Below are 19905 nucleotides of genomic sequence, written 5' to 3' on the forward strand. Positions count from 1 at the left end.
TCATTTATTTCACACATGGTTCAACAGTGTTTTATTTCGCTCCCAGGAGCGCGCGCCCCCGACGGACGTAAACAAACAGAGAGAGAGGGGAGAGGGAGTGAGAACACAACATCACGGGCAGGCCAACTGGTGGGGACCGTCGGACCTTGACAAAATCAAGCTCTTTGACATCAACAAAACTCGCTGTGATTGGACAAAGAGAAATGCTGAGTATGACACTTATACACATAACAAATTGTGATCAGGATAATCTGTAATTGATTGATTATTGATTATAATCTCTGCGCCTCAGTCTGTAGTAACTCTGGTTGGATGTTAGAGGATCAAATGCTTAAAGACAATAATGTGTTTTTCCTGGATTTTAGGTTAAAACTTTCATAAATATTAGAGACTGTTCATTTCTTTATAAGTGAGCAAACGTACAGATTCAGCAGGGAAGAAATAAATTTTTCCTCTATGGTTCATTTTCAGAAGAGTGTCAAATATTATAAAAACAAACTTCAGACAGAGAAAACCTTCGGTGAAGATGAAAGATCTGATTTATAAAATACTTCAGAAAGTGAGTTAATCTGATTTATAAAAGCAGAAACCTTCAACAACCAGTTTGTTCTAAATGAGGCTGTTGCTGTTTTTAGTCACAGAAACAGGACGTCGAGTCAAATTTTATGAAATATTATAAACTGTTTTCATTATGAGGCTGTAATTAAAGCTGTTTAAATGCTGCTTTTATTTTAAGATTCTCACATCCCACCAACAAAGGTTTGTGTTGCTGAGGCAACAGGCAACATCCAAACATTACAACAGTAATGACTCAACACAAACACACACATATATTTATTTATTTATTCATTTGATGTGGTTTTGACATAATGACAAAAGATTCAGAGTAATAAAGCAGAAGTTTATTGTTAGTATATCTGAGCTGTGATGTGTTTATGATCTATTAATCATTCAGGCCGGCTCTGAACCACACAGTCCCATCGTGATGTCGGCTCAGGCCACAAACTGCAGCTTCATCTCAACATTTCATCACTAACTACATTTCTATGACATCACAGCAGGTAAAAAACTGAGCTGAAGGAATCATGCAGGGATCACAGGTCACCCTCTGACCTCCATCTACTTGGACAGACGAGCTGATCTTGTGTGGATGATGAAGTCTGCAGCACAGAGATCAAATTCAACTATTTAAACAACGTTTGATGCTTCTTAAACATTTTGTCATTTGTCACCAGCAGTGGGCAGAGGCTTTGTTGTGTTGATGTTGTCATTAATGTGCAGGTTTCTGTCTCTTTACAGTCCATCCACTCGTTCTGAAGTCCTCCAGGACTCTCTGTGCTTCTTGAACTGATCCTATCCTGACCTGACGGACGAGTTTAGCAGCAGAAGAGTTTAAACATGTCACTTCACTGGTACAGCTTTGTCTCCCAGTAACTCCTGCAGGCTTTGGTAATCTTCTACAGCATCTTACCAGACTGATGTTTTTTCTGAAGACAAAAGTCTCCATAAAATCTGCAGGAGAATTTATCAACATTGGTTTTGTCCCATCCTCCATTTTCATTGAATCCTCAATGACATTTTGGAATTTTCTGGACGATCATCTTAAACTCCTGAATGTCTTCATATGTTTTCTCTTCAGACACCTCACAGTCAAACACACAGAAAGCTCCACACAAGCCTGAGCATCAACAATGTTTTAGTATCAAACTACTTGTTACTCAGTTTAGAGTCTCTGAAAATGAGGGACTGTGTATAGAAATGTCTGTAATTCTTAAACATTTACTTTAATTCACAAACGTGAATTAAAGCTAAAAATATGAACTTGATTCTGATTCTTTTATTTTTATTTATTTAAAATCCACTGTGGTAGTTTACAGAGACAAAACTATAGACCTTGTGTCTTTGTTCAGTAAGTTATGAATCTGACTGTAACGATAACACTGATATTTCTCATACGCTGTGTTCATCTGTCTTCAGACCACACCTATCTGTGCTTCTTCTACCTCTGATGTTGTTCAGTCACATTTAACTTCAAGTTGGTATTAAATGCAGTGAAATCTGTTTTCAAACAGCAGACAGTGTAGAAGCATGCAGGCCTTATCTGATGAGCTGACATGAGACTGAAGCAGATCAGTGATGCTGACTGACTGAGAGGCCTGTTCACCAAAATCATCCTGCAGTTCAACTTTTTATGTTAATGAGAACATTACACTCACAAACTCATGATCATGTGACCATGATCTTAAAGCCAATCCAGCAGGTTTGAGTAATTATTAATGAATCAGAGCTCAAATTATATTACTTTAAAAACAAAGCAGGTCACCACAGTGTGCAGCTCCTGACACGACAACAAAGGGATTCATGTCTCTGTTTAATCAAACACAACCTAATGACAGGACTGGCTGATGGAGGATAGAATGTATTTGTACCATTTGGGGTTACAGGGCTCCTAAATGTAATTAAAAGTGATTTGATTATTATTTATTAAACATCTACAGCTGAGGAGTTTTTAAAAGCACACAAGCAAAATTCACTGAAACCCTGAAACAGCTGTTATAATCTGTTTCCATCCTGGTCATCAGAGTTCACATTAGAAGCTACAATAAAGGCGTGTTTGGGTCTCTTAGCTTGAAGAAGAAGAAGAAGCTGGAGCACACTGTTAGACAGCAAACAGCAGGTATAAAGCTAAATGATGTTGCCCTCCTGTGTAGAGGGAGGGCGACCCTGAAGGCAGGAAGGATTCGGGGTGACAGCTCACATCCTCTGTGAGTATCAGCTGTTGCCTTCAGGGACGAGCTATTCTTCACCTCGTTGCTGTTAGGTTCAATATTGAGGAGGGGTAGAGGAGGTAATCTACTTCCATAATAACAACACTGGTCCGGCCGGGTGGAGTCAAACGATGATTTTAATGACACGCGTGGGAAGACCGCCCGCTGTACGCAGACAGCAACTGATCTTCGACTTACAGAGCATAAGCAGGTGTTTTATATCTTTGAGGGCTTAAATTTAATGACGCCCCAAAAACGTCACAGACATACAAGTTATACATAGATAAGATTCATAATCACAATGACTCTTAACACAATTAAAGATAACACTGTCCATGACAGATGTTTCCGGTCCGCGGTCTGACTTTCACTTCTCGTCTGGCAAACTGTTCCTCTGTTTGCAGAGACAGCAAGAAACTATTCCTCTTTTACAGAGACAATTTTAGAGTTACAAGCAAACATGATTAACCTCTCACCTATAAATGAGATAAAGTCTACTGTGTGTTTGTCAGCATGAAATGCACTCAGTTTCAACTTGTAACCTTTTCCACCAGACAGAAGGCCAGCACGTACACATTTAAGATTATAACAAGCATTCAAAAGCATTTAAGATTATAGATTCAACTCAACAGTTTAAAGTGGTTATAACTGCAATTGTAATAAAGGCTAATCGGGTACCAATATGTTTAAACATCTGAATACAATATCAGTACTGCAGATTGTATTATTAATGCAATGGTAATGATGATAATTATTAACAATAGCAGTAAAATATATTTCTAATCCCCCACATTGCAGAACAAATAGATTTAAATGTAGATTTTTTAAATTCTATTATGGGATTTGTGTTTTTTGGCTGTATTTGTCGTGTTTATGCTGCTGCTACAAAGCAAATTGCCCCTCACGGATCATAAAGTTTATGTTGATCTGAAAGGAGGAAGAAAGATTTAAAATGTCAGCAGAGTTTTAAAAATCACAGATTCAATGATTCTAATAAAATAATGTGTAATGTAGTAAATGCACAGACTAAAGGAGCACAGCTTCACTGGAAACATTCAAACATTGTTACAAACAGCTGCAGTTCAGTCACACGAGCTGGTTTCACACGGCTGAAGTTCTTCATGCTGCCTCTGCTGGAAGGGAGCGCCCTCTGTTGGGCTGCTGACCAAACTACAAGCACTGTGTTGAGTCACTGAGTGTAAATTTAAAAACTGTTTGAATAAATGTTTGAACTGTGAACAAACGCTGTGTCAGAGTGAGATTTTAGAATTGACATTTGTACTTAGAAACATAATCATATATGCTTAGAGTCTATAATTGTTTGCATATTGATAGAAGGTCTCATCCTTAGTAAGACTGTGTACTATGAGATGGGAGGACGTTCACTCCTTTTTCCAGAGTGTTCTGGCATACCTCACATACATCCTTGGGTCATGAGAGAGGTTGTATCTTCTCTTTCTGATGTATGGTATGGCAGACACATCTGTATGTTTGAGTATAAGAGCCTTTTCTTTAGGTGGACCGCTGTTTTGCCCCTGCAGTGGATTGTCTCTTTGTTCCAGCAAAGGGTTTTACTTAGATAAAGCTCACACACCGGCAGAACGAGTGGACAGGAAGCAAATGAAAATGAAGCTGTAAATGTGTAAATGACACGTCTGAGTTAGTAAAACTACGTCCCCTCACACAGATGATAAAACAGCTGCTCTCATATGTGTGATAAACATTTACTGTTTTTTATGAAGCAACAGAAAAATCCAGAAAAATTACAGGAAAGGAAACAAAAAGTAAAATTACACTTTTTAAATGAAAGCATAAAAATCAACACAATAAAAAGTCCATTAACATCAACATCAGGAGTCACTGAGAAAATAAACTTAATATTAGATCAAACGTAAAGAATATAAAGAAGCTGAAAGTAAAAAGTTGAACATTTTAATGTCCAATAAAATATAATCACACTTCTATGTTAAAGATGAATCAATTTTAAAATGAGATCTTATCAGGAAGCAAACAGTAAATAAGAGGGTTTTTTTTTTACATGTGTCGTTTGTCTTTATCGACTGAGTTCAAATCTTTATCATCTCAGTTCAAACTGGTCTCGACCTTTTCTTTGTGATCACATGAATGTTCAGAGAAGGAGTTTCTCTCCTTTCTCTATTTTAGTCATGAGCTCTGCTTTTTTTTCATCTCCATCAGAGACTCAACTCGTCTCGTCCAGCCTGGTTTGCCCTCAGTTTTCTCTTCTTCCATAAGCATGTCGATGTACTCTGGAGTGGACAGAGGGTTTGGCTCCAGTGATGTCTCTTTAAGTCTGTTCAGACACTTGGCAGATCTCTCCATCAGTTTCATCGCCTCAGCCTGCAAATAGTCATACTGAGCCTTCAGTTGTTCAGCAATCATCTTCTCCATTTCCAGTAATAGCACCCCCCTTGCTACACATTTGTTAAATTCCTCACTCTTCTCTTTTATCTCCTCAAGCTTGGCTAACCCAAGTTTCACCTGCTCCTGCAGATTCTCAACTGAAATCTTGAGCTGCTTTCTTTCTCTGAGGACTTCCTTTGTCAGTGTCAAGCTTTTGGTTTCTATGACACTCAGTGCAGCAAAAAAACTCATCATGTTTTTTGTCCCCATCTTCCAAAACATTTGATCAAAGTCTCCTTCATCATCATCATCATCACTCATTCTGTCTCCTTCAGCTGATTTGTTGTTTATAAACAGTGCTGAGTTATTGAACTTGAAGTGAACCGGCAGTCCGTCTTTTGTTTTAGGACATGGGACTCCTGCAGCATTGATCGCCTCTAGAACTGGAGGTCGCTGACGGTCTGCAAATGTCACCAGAACCCTGATGTTTTCTGCCACATCTTTGCCAAAGAAAAAAACTGAATCAAACACACATTTCTGTGTTGCTGTGAGTCGTGCTAAAGCAGCCTGAGCTACAAAACACACAGCATCAATGTCAGTGACACCGTGCTGAGCAGAGAAGAGATTACGTAGCTGCTCTGTGATCTCTCTGTCTCTTTCTATGCCTCTTGTATCTCCAAAGCCTGGAGAGTCAATAATGGTCAGAGAGAACGGGATTTCAAATCCATCCTGATGGTTGATTTTGTAAACAGTGACGTCAGAGGTCTGACTGTGAGCTTGTGATGTTGACTGATCCTCATTAATGAATTTAAACCTGAAACTGTCCTCCCATTCGACACCAACAATGTAGTTGATCATCCCATCGATCAGAGTGGACTTTCCTGATCCAGTCGCTCCAAGAAGCATTATTGTACGATTCTGCCTCGTGCTTTGTTCTCCAAAGTTAAACTTCCTGCATCCATCTATGTTCATGTGTTCTTCTGTCAGAAGCAGTTTGTAAACTGAGGGAGAATCAGATTTGATCTTTTCACTTTTAATCCTGAGAAGTTCTGCGAGGTGTTTAAATGTTGTTGTGCAGACTTTAACAGTGATGCTTTCTTTGCTTCTTCCAGCTGACCCACAATCACATCTGACCCTGACTGCATATTCTGTATCTGACTGAAGACCTGAAAGGATCACCTTTTCACCTGCTGACTTTGTTTGGTTCCACTTCAGAGCTTCCTCATTATCACCTGTTTTTGAATACTCCACCATGTAGCTCAATATCTGCACATCCTCTCCGAGCTCAGCAGGTTTCTCCCAGCTCACTGATATCTCAGTTGAATATGGCTGAGCTTGAGGTTTTCCAGGAGGGCTGCAGGGTAAAGTTTTAATGGCATCACTGATTACATTAGCTGGCCCGACACCTGCTGAGGTCACTGCTCTGCATCTGAACACATACTCTGTGTTTGGCTTCAGATCTCTCACTGTGACTTCTTCAACTTCTGTCTTCTGCTGCCATCCATCCTCTCCACTGACACAGTACTCAACAGAGTAGGTGATGTTCTCTGCTCCAAATCTGGGTGGAGAAATCTTCAGTGTCACACTGTTGTGGTTTATGTCAGCTGCTGTCACAGTTTCAGGCTTTGAAGGAGGCTCAAAGTTCTCACTGACAGCAAATCCACCTTCATAAAGGTGGATGCTGGAACCTTCCTGTGTCTCATTAGTTAACCCCACTGTCAGGAACTTAATGTTCTTGTTCTCCTTGTTGGCCTCTGCAAAATCACTGAAGAGTTTTGCTTTTCTCCTCATTTCAGCTGTTACTTCTTTTGAGGCGTACCATTGTTCCTTCTCTACATCATGAGTGTGAGGATCTTGAAGGTCTGGGTTGGTTTTTCCTTTTAAGTATTGTGATAAAGCTGAGAGGTACGGTTCATCCTTTCCCAGAGAGGTGAAAACAAAACACACAACATGATCTTCCTCGAACAGATCATTTTCAGATGGGATGATTTTGGTGTTTTTCATGTTTTTGGTGACAGATTTTAAGATTCTGATTGCTCTCTCTTTACAGTCCATCCAGTCGTTCAGGTTTTTGCTGCTGAAAGGTGAAGAATGTCTCTTCTTCAGGATCTCTGCAAGCTCAGCTTCCTCTTCTCCTCCTCCTCGGATTGATGGAAGCTTCTTGGCCAAAGTCTGTTGGAATTCCAGCTTGAACTCAGAGCACATTTCTTTAAAACTTGTAATTTTTTTATCAATCTGTGGGAACTGCTGTGCAGTGCTGGTTCTCAGTACATCATTGGACCTCATTTCCAGCTCACTGAAGTCCTCCAGGACTCTCTGTGCTTCTTGAACTAATCCTATACTGATCTGACGGACAAGTTTAGCAGCAGAAGAATCTAAAGCTGTCATTGGCAGCAGCCAGACCTTCACTGGTACAGCTTTGTCTCCCAGTAATCCTGGCAGGCTCTGGTAGACTTCTACTGCATCTTGAAAGGTTGTTGGTGGTTTTGGAAGACAGAAGTCTCCATAAAATTTACAGGAGAATTTATCAAGACTTTCTTTGTCCTTCTCTTCCATCTTCAGGGAACCTTCACCCTCTACAGAAAGTAAGGGAATTTTCTTGATGATCACCTTCAAGTTGCCCTGAACATCTTGATGATTTTCCTGTTCAGAAACTTCACGGTCAAAGACAAAGAAAGCTTGTGCTCCATAAAGAATAGCTGTGACTACATGTGTTGCTAAGCCTTGATCAAAAACATATGGATGCTTCACATTTCCTCTTCCAAGATGATTCATGGACAACTCCTGGATCTTTGTGGTTGCCTTGTACTTCAGTGTTACTCTGGCCTGATTTCTGGAAGATTTACTATCATTTAGATATTTGGCAGATCCATCAACCTGAACCAGTCCACCCAGGAAACTTGCTTTCAGTGAAGCATCAACATTTAGAGCTGAAGATTTGTCTGAAATTGATTCAGATGCAACAATTTCAAAATCATTAGAGGCCTGTGGTCTTTCTCCAACATCTTTCATCAGGCCATCACGATCCCACAGAGTCATTCCTGCAAAAGAAGAAGGAAAAATATTTCTACTCCATTGATTAAACCAGAAACACTAAAATAAATCTAAAAAAATGATTTAAAAAAAATGTGAATTTTAAAATAAATAAACAGAGCGGTGTCTTTCTATGAGCAAAATTGTCAAACTTTTGCTGTTGATTTCATGACTTTCCTTGTTTTGTTTTTTCATCTCTTTTTGTGATATTCACCAAAATGAAATAAAAATAGTAAATGAAGCACAAATCTTTTGTTTGTCTGGATGAACCAGATTAACTGAGTTCTTTCAGATGAAGAGTTCAGGCTCTGCATCTGAGTTTTCAGTTTTTAAGATAATAACAGTAATAATATCAAAAATTTAGTTTATGCCACTGTCAAAAGACTGCATGTCACTGATCAGCCAATCAGTGACATGTAGTAGGTACTAAAAAAGTATCTGGTACCAGGTACTACCAGCTAATGATGAAGTCGTAAAGACTGAGTCGACTCAAGCCAACCTGAGTAGCTCCAAATGGAAAAGCGCTCTAAGAGTTGGAGCTGATTTCCAGGTGTTGCATCATGGCTGCCAACTTGTTTTAATAGTGATTAACTTTACTCATGAGGATCAGGGAAGATGTTCTTATCCTTATGTTATCTTTAGACACTGTCAGTTGCACATTGATTACAGCAGCTAGTTAGAACTTGTTTTTGTTGTTGTTGTTTTTTCTTTTACAAAAAGGCATAAATAGAAGTCAGAAGCAGGAATAATAAAACCTCTGCTGTTTCCACAGGACTTAAAACACTAATCTGCTAGAATCCAATTACTTTGAGCAAGCAGCAGGTTTTAATTTTGTTTGAAGGCTCAGTTTGAACGTTCTTTGAGAATCATAAAAATAAAAAATTAGCAGGACAAAGGAACAGTCCGGGTCACTTTAACACAACTGGGTGCAGTTAAAACCACGAGGCAACCTGTGGAGCTGAAACTTGGAAATGTTAAAAAATACAGTTCCTCTGGGTGCCACAAGGCTCCAAAAGGGAGTCAGTGCCCAGAGTGTATATATATATGTATATATACACACATACATACACACATAGATATATATATAATCACGTGACAAGATGGCGCCAGTATGTTCGGCTTGCTGTCACTCCACCTGTTTTCTGGTTTTCTGTTTGCTGTTCATTGCCTTAACTGTGGAAATTAACTCGCTCCGGACTTATGACCGAAAAACTCTTTTTATCATCCGGGACTCAGCAGTGACAGCACCTTTGTCCTTTGTTTTTGATGGGCAAACAAGCAGTGCGCCTCCACCGCTCCATGGCATTCCGCCTTACCTACGTCGCACCTGGTTCCTCCCTCCCAAGCTACACCGGAGAAAACGCTGGAGAAAACGCTGGAGAAGACGCTGGAGAAGACGAGGGAAGCGAAGTGGTCTCCTGGCTCGTACAAAGGCATTCCTGTCACTTTCTTGCCTGGCTGATCCTCTCCTTGTACAAATGGGTTTCTGCTACTCTGCCACTGTGAGAGGCTCACTCCAACCCAGAGGACCCTGGGTGCGCACTGTCTCTCCAACTCCGCCTGGTGCTGCTCCTGTCTCACCGGCGGGCCCGCTTCTCGGCCCGCGCTTCCTTCAGTCATCTGGTTCGCTCCTCGCCATGCCGGCGGTGGCGTTCTCCTCAGGTGAGCGACTCTCTTCCACCTCCGGCCCGCGCCTGATGTCTGCTCCTCTCCTGCGTGACTCTTCAAGTACGTCGCTGTTTGCTCCTGTTCCGGGTGCTGGGTCATCGGCTCCTCTCCAGCCACGGATCCGCAGACTTGGTACCGTTATTTCAAACCTCCGCCCACTCAGCCGCACATCAACCCCGATGACAGCTACTGATCTCACCTTATCTATGGCTTTGATCAACATTCGATCCCTCTCCAATAAGACGTTTCTGCTCAAGGATTTCTTCTCTTCTCATGAACTGGATTTTATGTTCCTGAGTGAGACCTGGCTACATGCTGGTGAGACTGTGGCTTTCTCTGAGCTTCTTCCTCCAGGCTGTTGTTTTTTCAACTCTCCCAGGTCTTCTGGTAAAGGTGGAGGCCTTGCCTGTGTTTTTAAATCAGTTTATGACTGTCATCAGATTTCATCTTTCTCCTTTTCCAGCTTTGAACTGCAGCTTTTTAAACTGAACTCATCTACTCCATTACTGTGTGCAGTAGTGTACCGTCCTCCCAAATTCAACAAGGGTTTTATCAGTGAGTTTGGGGAATTCTTATCAGGACTTTCAGTAGATTTTGATCATTTTCTTATTGTTGGCGATCTGAATATCCATGTGTGTTGTCCATCTAAACCTCTGGTTAGAGACTTTGTATCACTGCTGGACTCTTTTAACCTGACTCAGTGTGTGTCTGGCTCCACACATGAGAAAGGTCACACACTGGACCTCGTCATGTCTCACGGCCTGAGTATCCACGTCTCTGAAATCTGTGAGAGTGCGTGTATCTCTGATCACCTTCCTGTTCTGTTTTCTGCTACTGCACAATGTTCTGTTGCTGCAGTTAAAGCTCCTTCACGCCGCCACCGGATCATCAATACCCATGTACCATCCCACTTCTCTGCTGCTTTCAACAACTCTGAGCTCTCCACGGTGGACTGGATTGACTCCCTGTGTGCAGAAGATTTAATTGCTCTTTTTAACTCAACATGCACTTCTATTCTGGACTCCATTGCTCCCCTAAAATCACTCCGTCCCAAAGCTCACACTGAACCCTGGATTACAGACTCTGTTCGTGCTCTCAGGCGCTCCTGCAGGTGTGCTGAGAGAAAGTGGAAAAAGGACAAGCTGCAAATCTCCTTCAATATCCTGAGAGACTCTCTTTTAACTTATCAGAAAGCTGCTAAAGAGGCTAAGTCCTCCTACATATCTAACCTGGTCAGCAGTAATGTCCATAAACCTCAGACTCTGTTTCGTGTTCTAAACTCCATTGTTGATCCTCATACGTCCACTCGCCTCACACCTTCTGCCACCCTCTGCAATGACTTTTTATATTTTTTTGTTAATAAGATTTCCTCCCTTCAGTCTGTCATTCCACCTCCACCTTTCAATCCCTGTGTTTCTCCCTCGTGCCAATCTGCCTTTAACCAGTTTGAGCTAATCTCTCTTTCTCAGCTGCATGAAACAGTCTGCATGGTCAAGTCTACCAACTGTTCCACTGACGCTATCCCCTCTCGTCTTCTGAAGCAGGTCCTGGACTCAGTTGGACCTGTCCTTCTGGTCCTGATCAATGCCTGTCTCAGCTCTGGTTGTTTCCCAACACTTTTTAAGCATGCCGTTGTTCAACCTCTCCTTAAAAAGCCTAACCTGGACCCATCTATACTCTCTAACTATAGGCCCATCTCCAATCTGCCCTTTCTGTCCAAAGTACTGGAGCGAGTTGTCCTCAGGCAGCTCCAGTCATTTTTAGACAACAACAGTCTCTATGAGAAGTTTCAGTCTGGTTTTAGAGCTCGTCACAGCACTGAAACCGCCTTACTGAGAGTTTTTAACGATTTGCTTTTAACTGTAGACTCTGGTTGTGCTGCTGTCCTAGTAACCTTAGACCTGACAGCAGCCTTTGATACTGTTGATCACAACATACTGTTATCCCGCCTAGAACACTGTGTCGGTTTGAAAGGTACTGTCTTAAAGTTTTTCCAGTCCTACCTGGATAACAGGAGTTTTTCTGTTCACCTCGGTGAACTGTCATCTCCCAGAGCTCCTTTAACTTGTGGTGTATCTCAGGGGTCCATTCTAGGCCCCCTGTTGTTTACTCTGTATCTGCTCCCTCTGGGCGATGTGCTGCGCAAACATAATGTGTCCTTCCACACCTTTGCTGATGACATTCAGATCTACCTCCCTCTGAGGTTAGACTGTAAGGACTCTTTGCAGCCGTTATTCTCCTGTCTGTCTGACATTAAGACTTGGATGGCTCTTAACTTCCTACATCTAAATGAAAGTAAAACTGAAGTCATTGTGTTTGGGCTTCCTAAAGACCCCAACCTTTCCTTTGATTTTATGGGACCCCTAACTTCCAAATGTACTTCCTCCATTAAGAGCCTCGGTGTTACTTTTAGCAGTGCTTTTAAATTTGATAAACAAATCAGCTCCGTAGTCAAGGGATCTTTTTATCATCTACGGATTTTAGCTAAAGTCAAGTCCTACCTGTGCAGGAACGATCTAGAAAGGGTGGTCCATGCTTTTATTACATCACGGCTGGACTACTGTAACTCCCTTTATGCTGGTTTAGATCGTTCCTGTCTGCATCGCCTCCAACTGGTGCAGAACGCTGCTGCTCGCATGCTGACCGGTTCCAAAAAGAGAGACCACATCACTCCGGTCCTCTGCTCTCTCCACTGGCTCCCAGTTGCTTTTAGGATTGATTTTAAAATTCTACTGCTGGTTTTTAAGGCTCTTAACGGTACTGCACCTCCTTACCTGGCAGAGCTTCTCAGCATTTACCGCCCCAGGAGATCTTTGAGGTCAGCAGACCTGATGCTTTTAGATGTTCCCAGGCACAGATTAAAGACTAGGGGAGAGAGGGCTTTTGCTGTGGCTGCACCCAGACTGTGGAACAGTTTACCTCCTCACATCAGATTCTCCACAAGCCTAGGAACTTTTAAAACTGCTCTTAAAACTCACCTCTTCTCATTGGCTTTTAGCAAGGTTTAACTTACTGTTTTAACTTATTGTTTTTATCAGTGAGGTGTTTTATGTACTTGTGTTTTATTGTATTTTATATTTGTATTTTATTGTACAGCACTTTGGTCAGCCTTGGTTGTTTTTAAATGTGCTTTATAAATAAACTTGACTTGATATATATATATATATATATATATATATATATATATATACACGTATATATACGTATATATACAGTGGGGCAAAAAAGTATTTAGTCAGCCACCGATTGTGCAAGTTCCCCCACTTAAAATGATGACAGAGGTCAGTAATTTGCACCAGAGGTACACTTCAACTGTGAGAGACAGAATGTGAAAAAAAAATCCATGAATTCACATGGTATGATTTGTAAAGAATTTATTCGTAAATCAGGGTGGAAAATAAGTATTTGGTCACCTCAAACAAGGAAAATCCTTGGCTCTCACAGACCTGTAACATCTTCTGTAACGTCTTCTGTAAGGTCTTCTGTAAGAAGCTTTTCTGTCCCCCACTCGTTACCTGTATGAATGGCACCTGTTTGACCTCATCATCTGTATAAAAGACACCTGTCCACAGCCTCAACCAATCAGACTCCAAACTCCGCCATGGCCAAGACCAAAGAGCTTTCGAAGGACACCAGGAAAAGAATTGTAGACCTGCACCAGACTGGGAAGAGTGAATCTACAATAGGCAAGCAGCTTGGTGTGAAAAAATCAACTGTGGGAGCAATCATCAGAAAATGGAAGACATACAAGACCACTGATAATCTCCCTCGATCTGGGGCTCCACGCAAGATCTCATCCCGTGGGGTCAAAATGATCATGAGAACGGTGAGCAAAGATCCCAGAACCACACGGGGGGACCTGGTGAATGACCTGCAGAGAGCTGGGACCAAAGTAACAAAGGTCACCATCAGTAACACACTACAACGGCAGGGAATCAAATCCCGCAGTGCCAGACGTGTTCCGCTGCTGAAGCCAGTGCATGTCCAGGCCCGTCTGAAGTTTGCCAGAGAGCACATGGATGATACAGCAGAGGATTGGGAGAATGTCATGTGGTCAGATGAAACCAAAGTAGAACTTTTTGGTATAAACTCAACTCGTCGTGTTTGGAGGAAGAAGAATACTGAGTTGCATCCCAAGAACACCATACCTACTGTGAAGCATGGGGGTGGAAACATCATGCTATGGGGCTGTTTTTCTGCCAAGGGGACAGGACGACTGATCCGTGTTAAGGACAGAATGAATGGGGCCAAGTATCGTGAGATTTTGAGCCAAAACCTCCTTCCATCAGTGAGAACTTTGAAGATGAAACGAGGCTGGGTCTTCCAACATGACAATGATCCAAAACACACCGCCCGGGCAACAAAGGAGTGGCTCCGTAAGAAGCATTTGAAAGTCCTGGAGTGGCCTAGCCAGTCTCCAGACCTCAACCCCATAGAAAATCTGTGGCGGGAGTTGAAAGTCCGTGTTGCTCGGCGACAGCCCCAAAACATCACTGCTCTTGAGAAGATCTGCATGGAGGAATGGGCCAAAATACCAGCTAGTGTGTGTGCAAACCTGGTAAAGACCTATAGTAAACGTTTGACCTCTGTTATTGCCAACAAAGGTTATGTTACAAAGTATTGAGTATACACATGTGTATATATATATACACATGTATAAATATACACACATGTGTATATACACACATGTGTATATATATATATATATACATGTGTATATACATATATATATATATACACATGTGTATATACATATATATATATATACACATGTGTATATACATATATATATATATATATACACATGTGTATATACATATATATATATATATATATACACATGTGTATATACATATATATATATATATATATACACATGTGTATATACATATATATATATATATACACATGTGTATATACATATATATATATATATACACATGTGTATATACATATAAAAAAAAAATAAAAACACCCAGCACGCCCCTGCGGGCGGTTTATCCTTCAAGCTCGGGTCCTCTACCAGAGGCCTGGGAGCTTGAGGGTCCTGCGCAGTATCTTAGCTGTTCCCAGGACTGCGCTCTTCTGGACAGAGATCTCCGATGTTATTCCCGGGATCTGCTGGAGCCACTCGCCTAGCTTGGGAGTCACCGCACCTAGTGCTCCGATTACCACGGGGACCACCGATACCTTCACCCTCCACATCCTCTCGAGCTCTTCTCTGAGCCCTTGGTATTTCTCCAGCTTCTCGTGTTCCTTCTTCCTGATATTGCTGTCATTCGGAACCGCTACATCGATCACTACGGCCGTCTTCTTCTGTTTGTCTACTACCACTATGTCCGGTTGGTTAGCCACCACCATTTTGTCCGTCTGTATCTGGAAGTCCCACAGGATCTTAGCTCGGTCATTCTCCACCACCCTTGGGGGCATTTCCCATTTTGACCTCGGGACTTCCAGGTTATACTCGGCACAGATGTTCCTGTACACTATGCCGGCCACTTGGTTATGGCGTTCCATGTATGCCTTGCCTGCTAGCATCTTGCACCCTGCTGTTATGTGCTGGATTTTCTCATCTTTACACAGCCTGCACCTGGGGTCTTGCCTGGTGTGATAGACCCCAGCCTCTATGGATCTTGTACTCAGAGCTTGTTCTTGTGCTGCCATGATTAGTACCTCTGTGCTATCTTTCAGTCCAGCTTTGTCCAGCCACTGGTAGGATTTCTGGATATCAGCCACCTCCTCTATCTGCCGGTGGTACATACCGTGCAGGGGCCTGTCCTTCCATGATGGTTCCTCGTCTCCCTCCTCTTTCTTGGGTTTCTGCTGCCTGAGGTATTCACTGAGCACGCTGTCAGTTGGGGCCATCTTCGTGATGTATTCTTGGATGTTCGTTGTCTCATCCTGGACTGTGGTGCTGACACTCACCAGTCCCCGACCCCCTTCCTTCCGCTTAGCGTACAGCCTCAGGGTGCTGGACTTGGGGTGAAACCCTCCATGCATGGTAAGGAGCTTTCTTGTCTTTATGTCAGTGGCTTCTATCTCCTCCTTTGGCCAGCCTATTACCCCAGCAGGGTACCTGATCACGGGCAGGGCGTACGTGTTGATGGCCCGGATCTTGTTCTTACCGTTCAACTGACTCCTCAGGACTTGCCTGACCCTCTGCAGGTACTTGGTGGTTGCAGCTTTCCTAGCGGCCTCTTCATGGTTCCCATTCGCCTGCGGGATCCCCAGGTACTTGTAACTGTCCTCTATGTCTGCAATGTTGCCTTCTGGTAGTTCAATCCCCTCAGTTCTGACTACCTTCCCTCTCTTTGTTACCATCCGACTACACTTCTCCAGCCCGAACGACATTCCAATGTCATTGCTGTATAGCCTGGTAGTGTGGATCAGTGAATCGATGTCTCGTTCACTCTTGGCATACAGCTTGATGTCATCCATGTACAGGAGGTGGCTGACAACTGCTCCGTTCCGTAGTCGGTATCCGTAGCCAGTCTTGTTAATGATCTCACTGAGGGGGTTCAGGCCTATGCAGAACAGCAGTGGGGACAGAGCATCTCCCTGGTAGATCCCGCACTTGATGGTGACTCGTGCTATGGGCTTGGAGTTGGCCTCTAGTGTTGTACGCCACATCCCCATTGAGTTCCTGATGAAGGCTCTTAGGGTCCCATTGATCTTGTACAATTCTAGGCATTCCAGTATCCAGCTGTGGGGCATTGAGTCATAGGCCTTCTTGTAATCAATCCAGGCAGTGCACAGGTTGGTTAGTCTGGTCTTGCAGTCTCGGCTGACTGTTCTGTCTACCAGTAGCTGGTGTTTTGCGCCTCTGGTATTCTTGCCAATTCCTTTCTGTGTCCCGCTCATGTATTGACCCATGTGCCTGTTCATCTTTGCCGATATGATGCCTGACAGGAGCTTCCATGTAGTACTGAGGCAGGTTATTGGTCGGTAGTTGGAGGGGACTGGTCCCTTCTTGGGGTCCTTGGGGATCAGGACCGTCCGACCTTCAGTTAGCCATTCCGGGTGTCTCTCATCAACTAGCAGCTGGTTCATTTGTGCTGCCAGACGCTCGTGGAGTGCAGTCAGCTTCTTCAGCCAGTAGGCGTGAACCATGTCGGGCCCTGGTGCTGTCCAACTCTTCATACTGGAGACCCTTTCTTGGATATCTGCCACTGTGATGGTTACTGGACCCTGTTCAGGGAGGTCGCTATGGTCTGCCCTCAGATCCACTAGCCACTGAGCATTGCCGTTATGGGTTGCGTCCTTCTCCCATATGCTCTTCCAATATTGCTCCGTCTGCAGCCTTGGTGGTGCTGTTCTCTTATTATTGTTCCCTTGCCACTGAGAGTACACCTTTGCTGCTTCTGTGGAGAACAGCTGGTTTATTCTCCTGCCTTCTATCTCTCTGGTGTACCTCCTCAAGCGGCTGGCCAAGGCTGTGAGTCTTTGCTTGGCAGTTTCCAAGGCCTCAGGTATGGACAGCTTGCTGTATTTCTTATGCAACTTCTTTGTCGCACCTTTCTGCAACTCCGTTAGTTGGCTCACCTCCCTCCGTGCTACTTTGATCTTGCCCTCTAGCCTCCTTCTCCATGGAGGGTACTGCCCCTTGTGGCTGTTCAACTTGTAGCCAAGCATCTCACTGATCACTGCTGCCGTATTGTAGATCAGCTTGTTAGTGTCGGTAATCGTGGCTGTAGGTATCGTCCGTAGTGCTGCATTAACATCATCTAGCAAACCTTCTGAGGGTACTTCACGTAATCTTGGCAACCGGCTACGGGGGGTCCAGGTTTCAAGCTTGGCCATGATCCTATCTTTCAGGTCAGTTCCTCTCGCACTCAATGATCCTTCTCCTGTCGCACTTGGGGCTATGTACCCAATCTCGGGTGGGGGTGATGATATCTCCCCCCTGACCTGGCGTCCTGACTCCTCCTTGCCGTAGCATTTATGTTGTACCTCGTCAATCTCTAGCTGTGAGAGCAGTCCCTTCTTTCGAATGTTGGAACACTGAGCTACTAGTTGTTTCGCCGTCATTGTGGATGTTGGGTATCGATATATATATATATATATATATATATATATATATATATATATATATATATATATATATATATATATATATATATATATATATATATATATATATATATATATATATATAACATATATATATATATATATATAACATATATATATATAACATATATATATATATATATATATATATATATATATATATATATATATATATATATATATATATATATATATATATATAACATATATATATATATATATATATATATATAACATATATATATATATATATATATATATATATATATATATATATATATAACATATATATATATATATATACACACACACACACATATATATAAATACGTGTATATATATATATATACACGTATGTATATATATATATATATATACACACGTGTATATATATATATATATAAATACGTGTATATATATATATACACGTATGTATATATATATATATATATACACACGTGTATATATATATATATGTGTGTGTGTGTGTATATATATATGTATATATATATATACACACATACACATATATATACATATATTCTACAGTCGACTGGCTTTAAAAAATGAAAGTTTGTGATGCATCAAGAATTTTTACATGTGAATTCTTACCAGGGACGAGCGCGTCACTGCGACAGTCGTACAGCATCCCGACGCTGAAAGGTCGACCCAGCGCTGCCACCTCCATCGCACCGCCTGATGTACCGTCCATCCTTCAGTCTAACCTGGAAAACATAGAAAAAGTTTGAGGATGTTTTTCTGGTTCTTCTGCTGTCCAGCTGTTTGTTTTTATACCCATTACTATAACTGACAACATCTGGAATAGTTCCACCTGGCACCTCCTGGGTGAGACAGCGACAGTGTAGTAGGTTGTAAAATGCTGCACGTTCAGTTTTACGGAAACAAACTGTTTCTGTTTATAACTGTCAATAACACCTCTTATACATTTACATACTAAGATAAAACCTTATTACATCAGTAGATGGTGATCCTGCACAGCTGTGGATCCACTGGAAAGCAAACAGCTGCAGGTTCAGGCATTAAAACTCTTTGTTGATTCATTAAACTAAATTAATTGTATAATTATTATAAATTAATTAATTTATATACAAAACCAAAAACAGTAGGACCTTCCACATGTTAGAGAACAACACTAACCACTATGGACACACAGGAAAATGTGAGAAAAAAACATCAAAGTTATACATGTTGCTGTGTTTGTATTTAAGGACTGTTGATTAAACGTTATGTGTGTTATAAAATATTGTTGAATTAATTCTTAAACATATTTTAGTTCTTACTGAGTTTTAACTGCTTTAGAAAATTAATTCTTATAAGATTTCCACCTTTTAGCTTTTGGATTCTCTCAGCCTTTGACGTAATTATTAAAAATTATTTCAAAGTAACACTGTCAGGTTGATAAACCTCAGAAAAAACTGTAACCAAGTTAAAACCGTCATTTCTTAAAATGTGTTGAAGATAGAAGATATTGAAATCCATGTTAAAATGTAAAATAATAATGTTTAAAATATTGATGAAAATGTTTGAATTCCTTTTAAAAGGAGTACAATGTATCCTGTTTTATTGTGAAAAGCTGATGATTGTAAGAGGAAGTGAGTGTGATTCAGATTGGTAGCAGGACTGAGAGAAGTTTGTGCCAGTGTGTTTGTATGAACTGGACCATCTGCTTTGTCGATGTGCACATTTTGTAATCTTCCTGTGAGGAGCTTGGGACATTTCTGCTCCAAATTCACAGAGTAGCTGATCACTCTGCATTCCTTCACATCTAACTGTTATGATCCAGTCCCATTTGATGAGGTTGCACAATGTTCCAGATCATTTCCCAAGAACCTTATTTGAAGAACTTAATTTGACTGTCTCAGCAGCAGAGGATAACTGGAGATGTGTACATTAATATAAATAAAGCTAAAGAAAAATGAACAGGTAGCCTACAGAAAACATGTCCTCCACCAGTAATTATCACATTATTACGTTCTTGTTTCTG

At 41.6% G+C, this 19905-nt stretch overlaps 1 protein-coding gene across 1 annotated transcript in view; it reads right to left on the reverse strand.

The window, feature by feature from the left end:
* Positions 1–18612, reverse strand: part of LOC148097254 (uncharacterized) — a 43794-nt gene extending 25182 nt beyond the window's left edge. The window contains exons 1-2 of the mRNA XM_087832208.1: positions 18513–18612; positions 5268–8170 (exon numbers count right to left, since the gene is read on the reverse strand). Coding sequence (XP_087688334.1) covers positions 5268–8170; positions 18513–18612 — 3003 coding nt within the window. The remainder of the gene's footprint in view (positions 1–5267; positions 8171–18512) is intronic.
* Between the last annotated feature and the right edge of the window lie 1293 nt (positions 18613–19905).

The sequence above is a fragment of the Neolamprologus brichardi genome, chromosome 18 (assembly GCF_056152115.1).
Source record: "Neolamprologus brichardi isolate AB-2024 chromosome 18, ASM5615211v1, whole genome shotgun sequence".
NCBI classification, from domain to species: Eukaryota; Metazoa; Chordata; class Actinopteri; order Cichliformes; family Cichlidae; genus Neolamprologus; species Neolamprologus brichardi.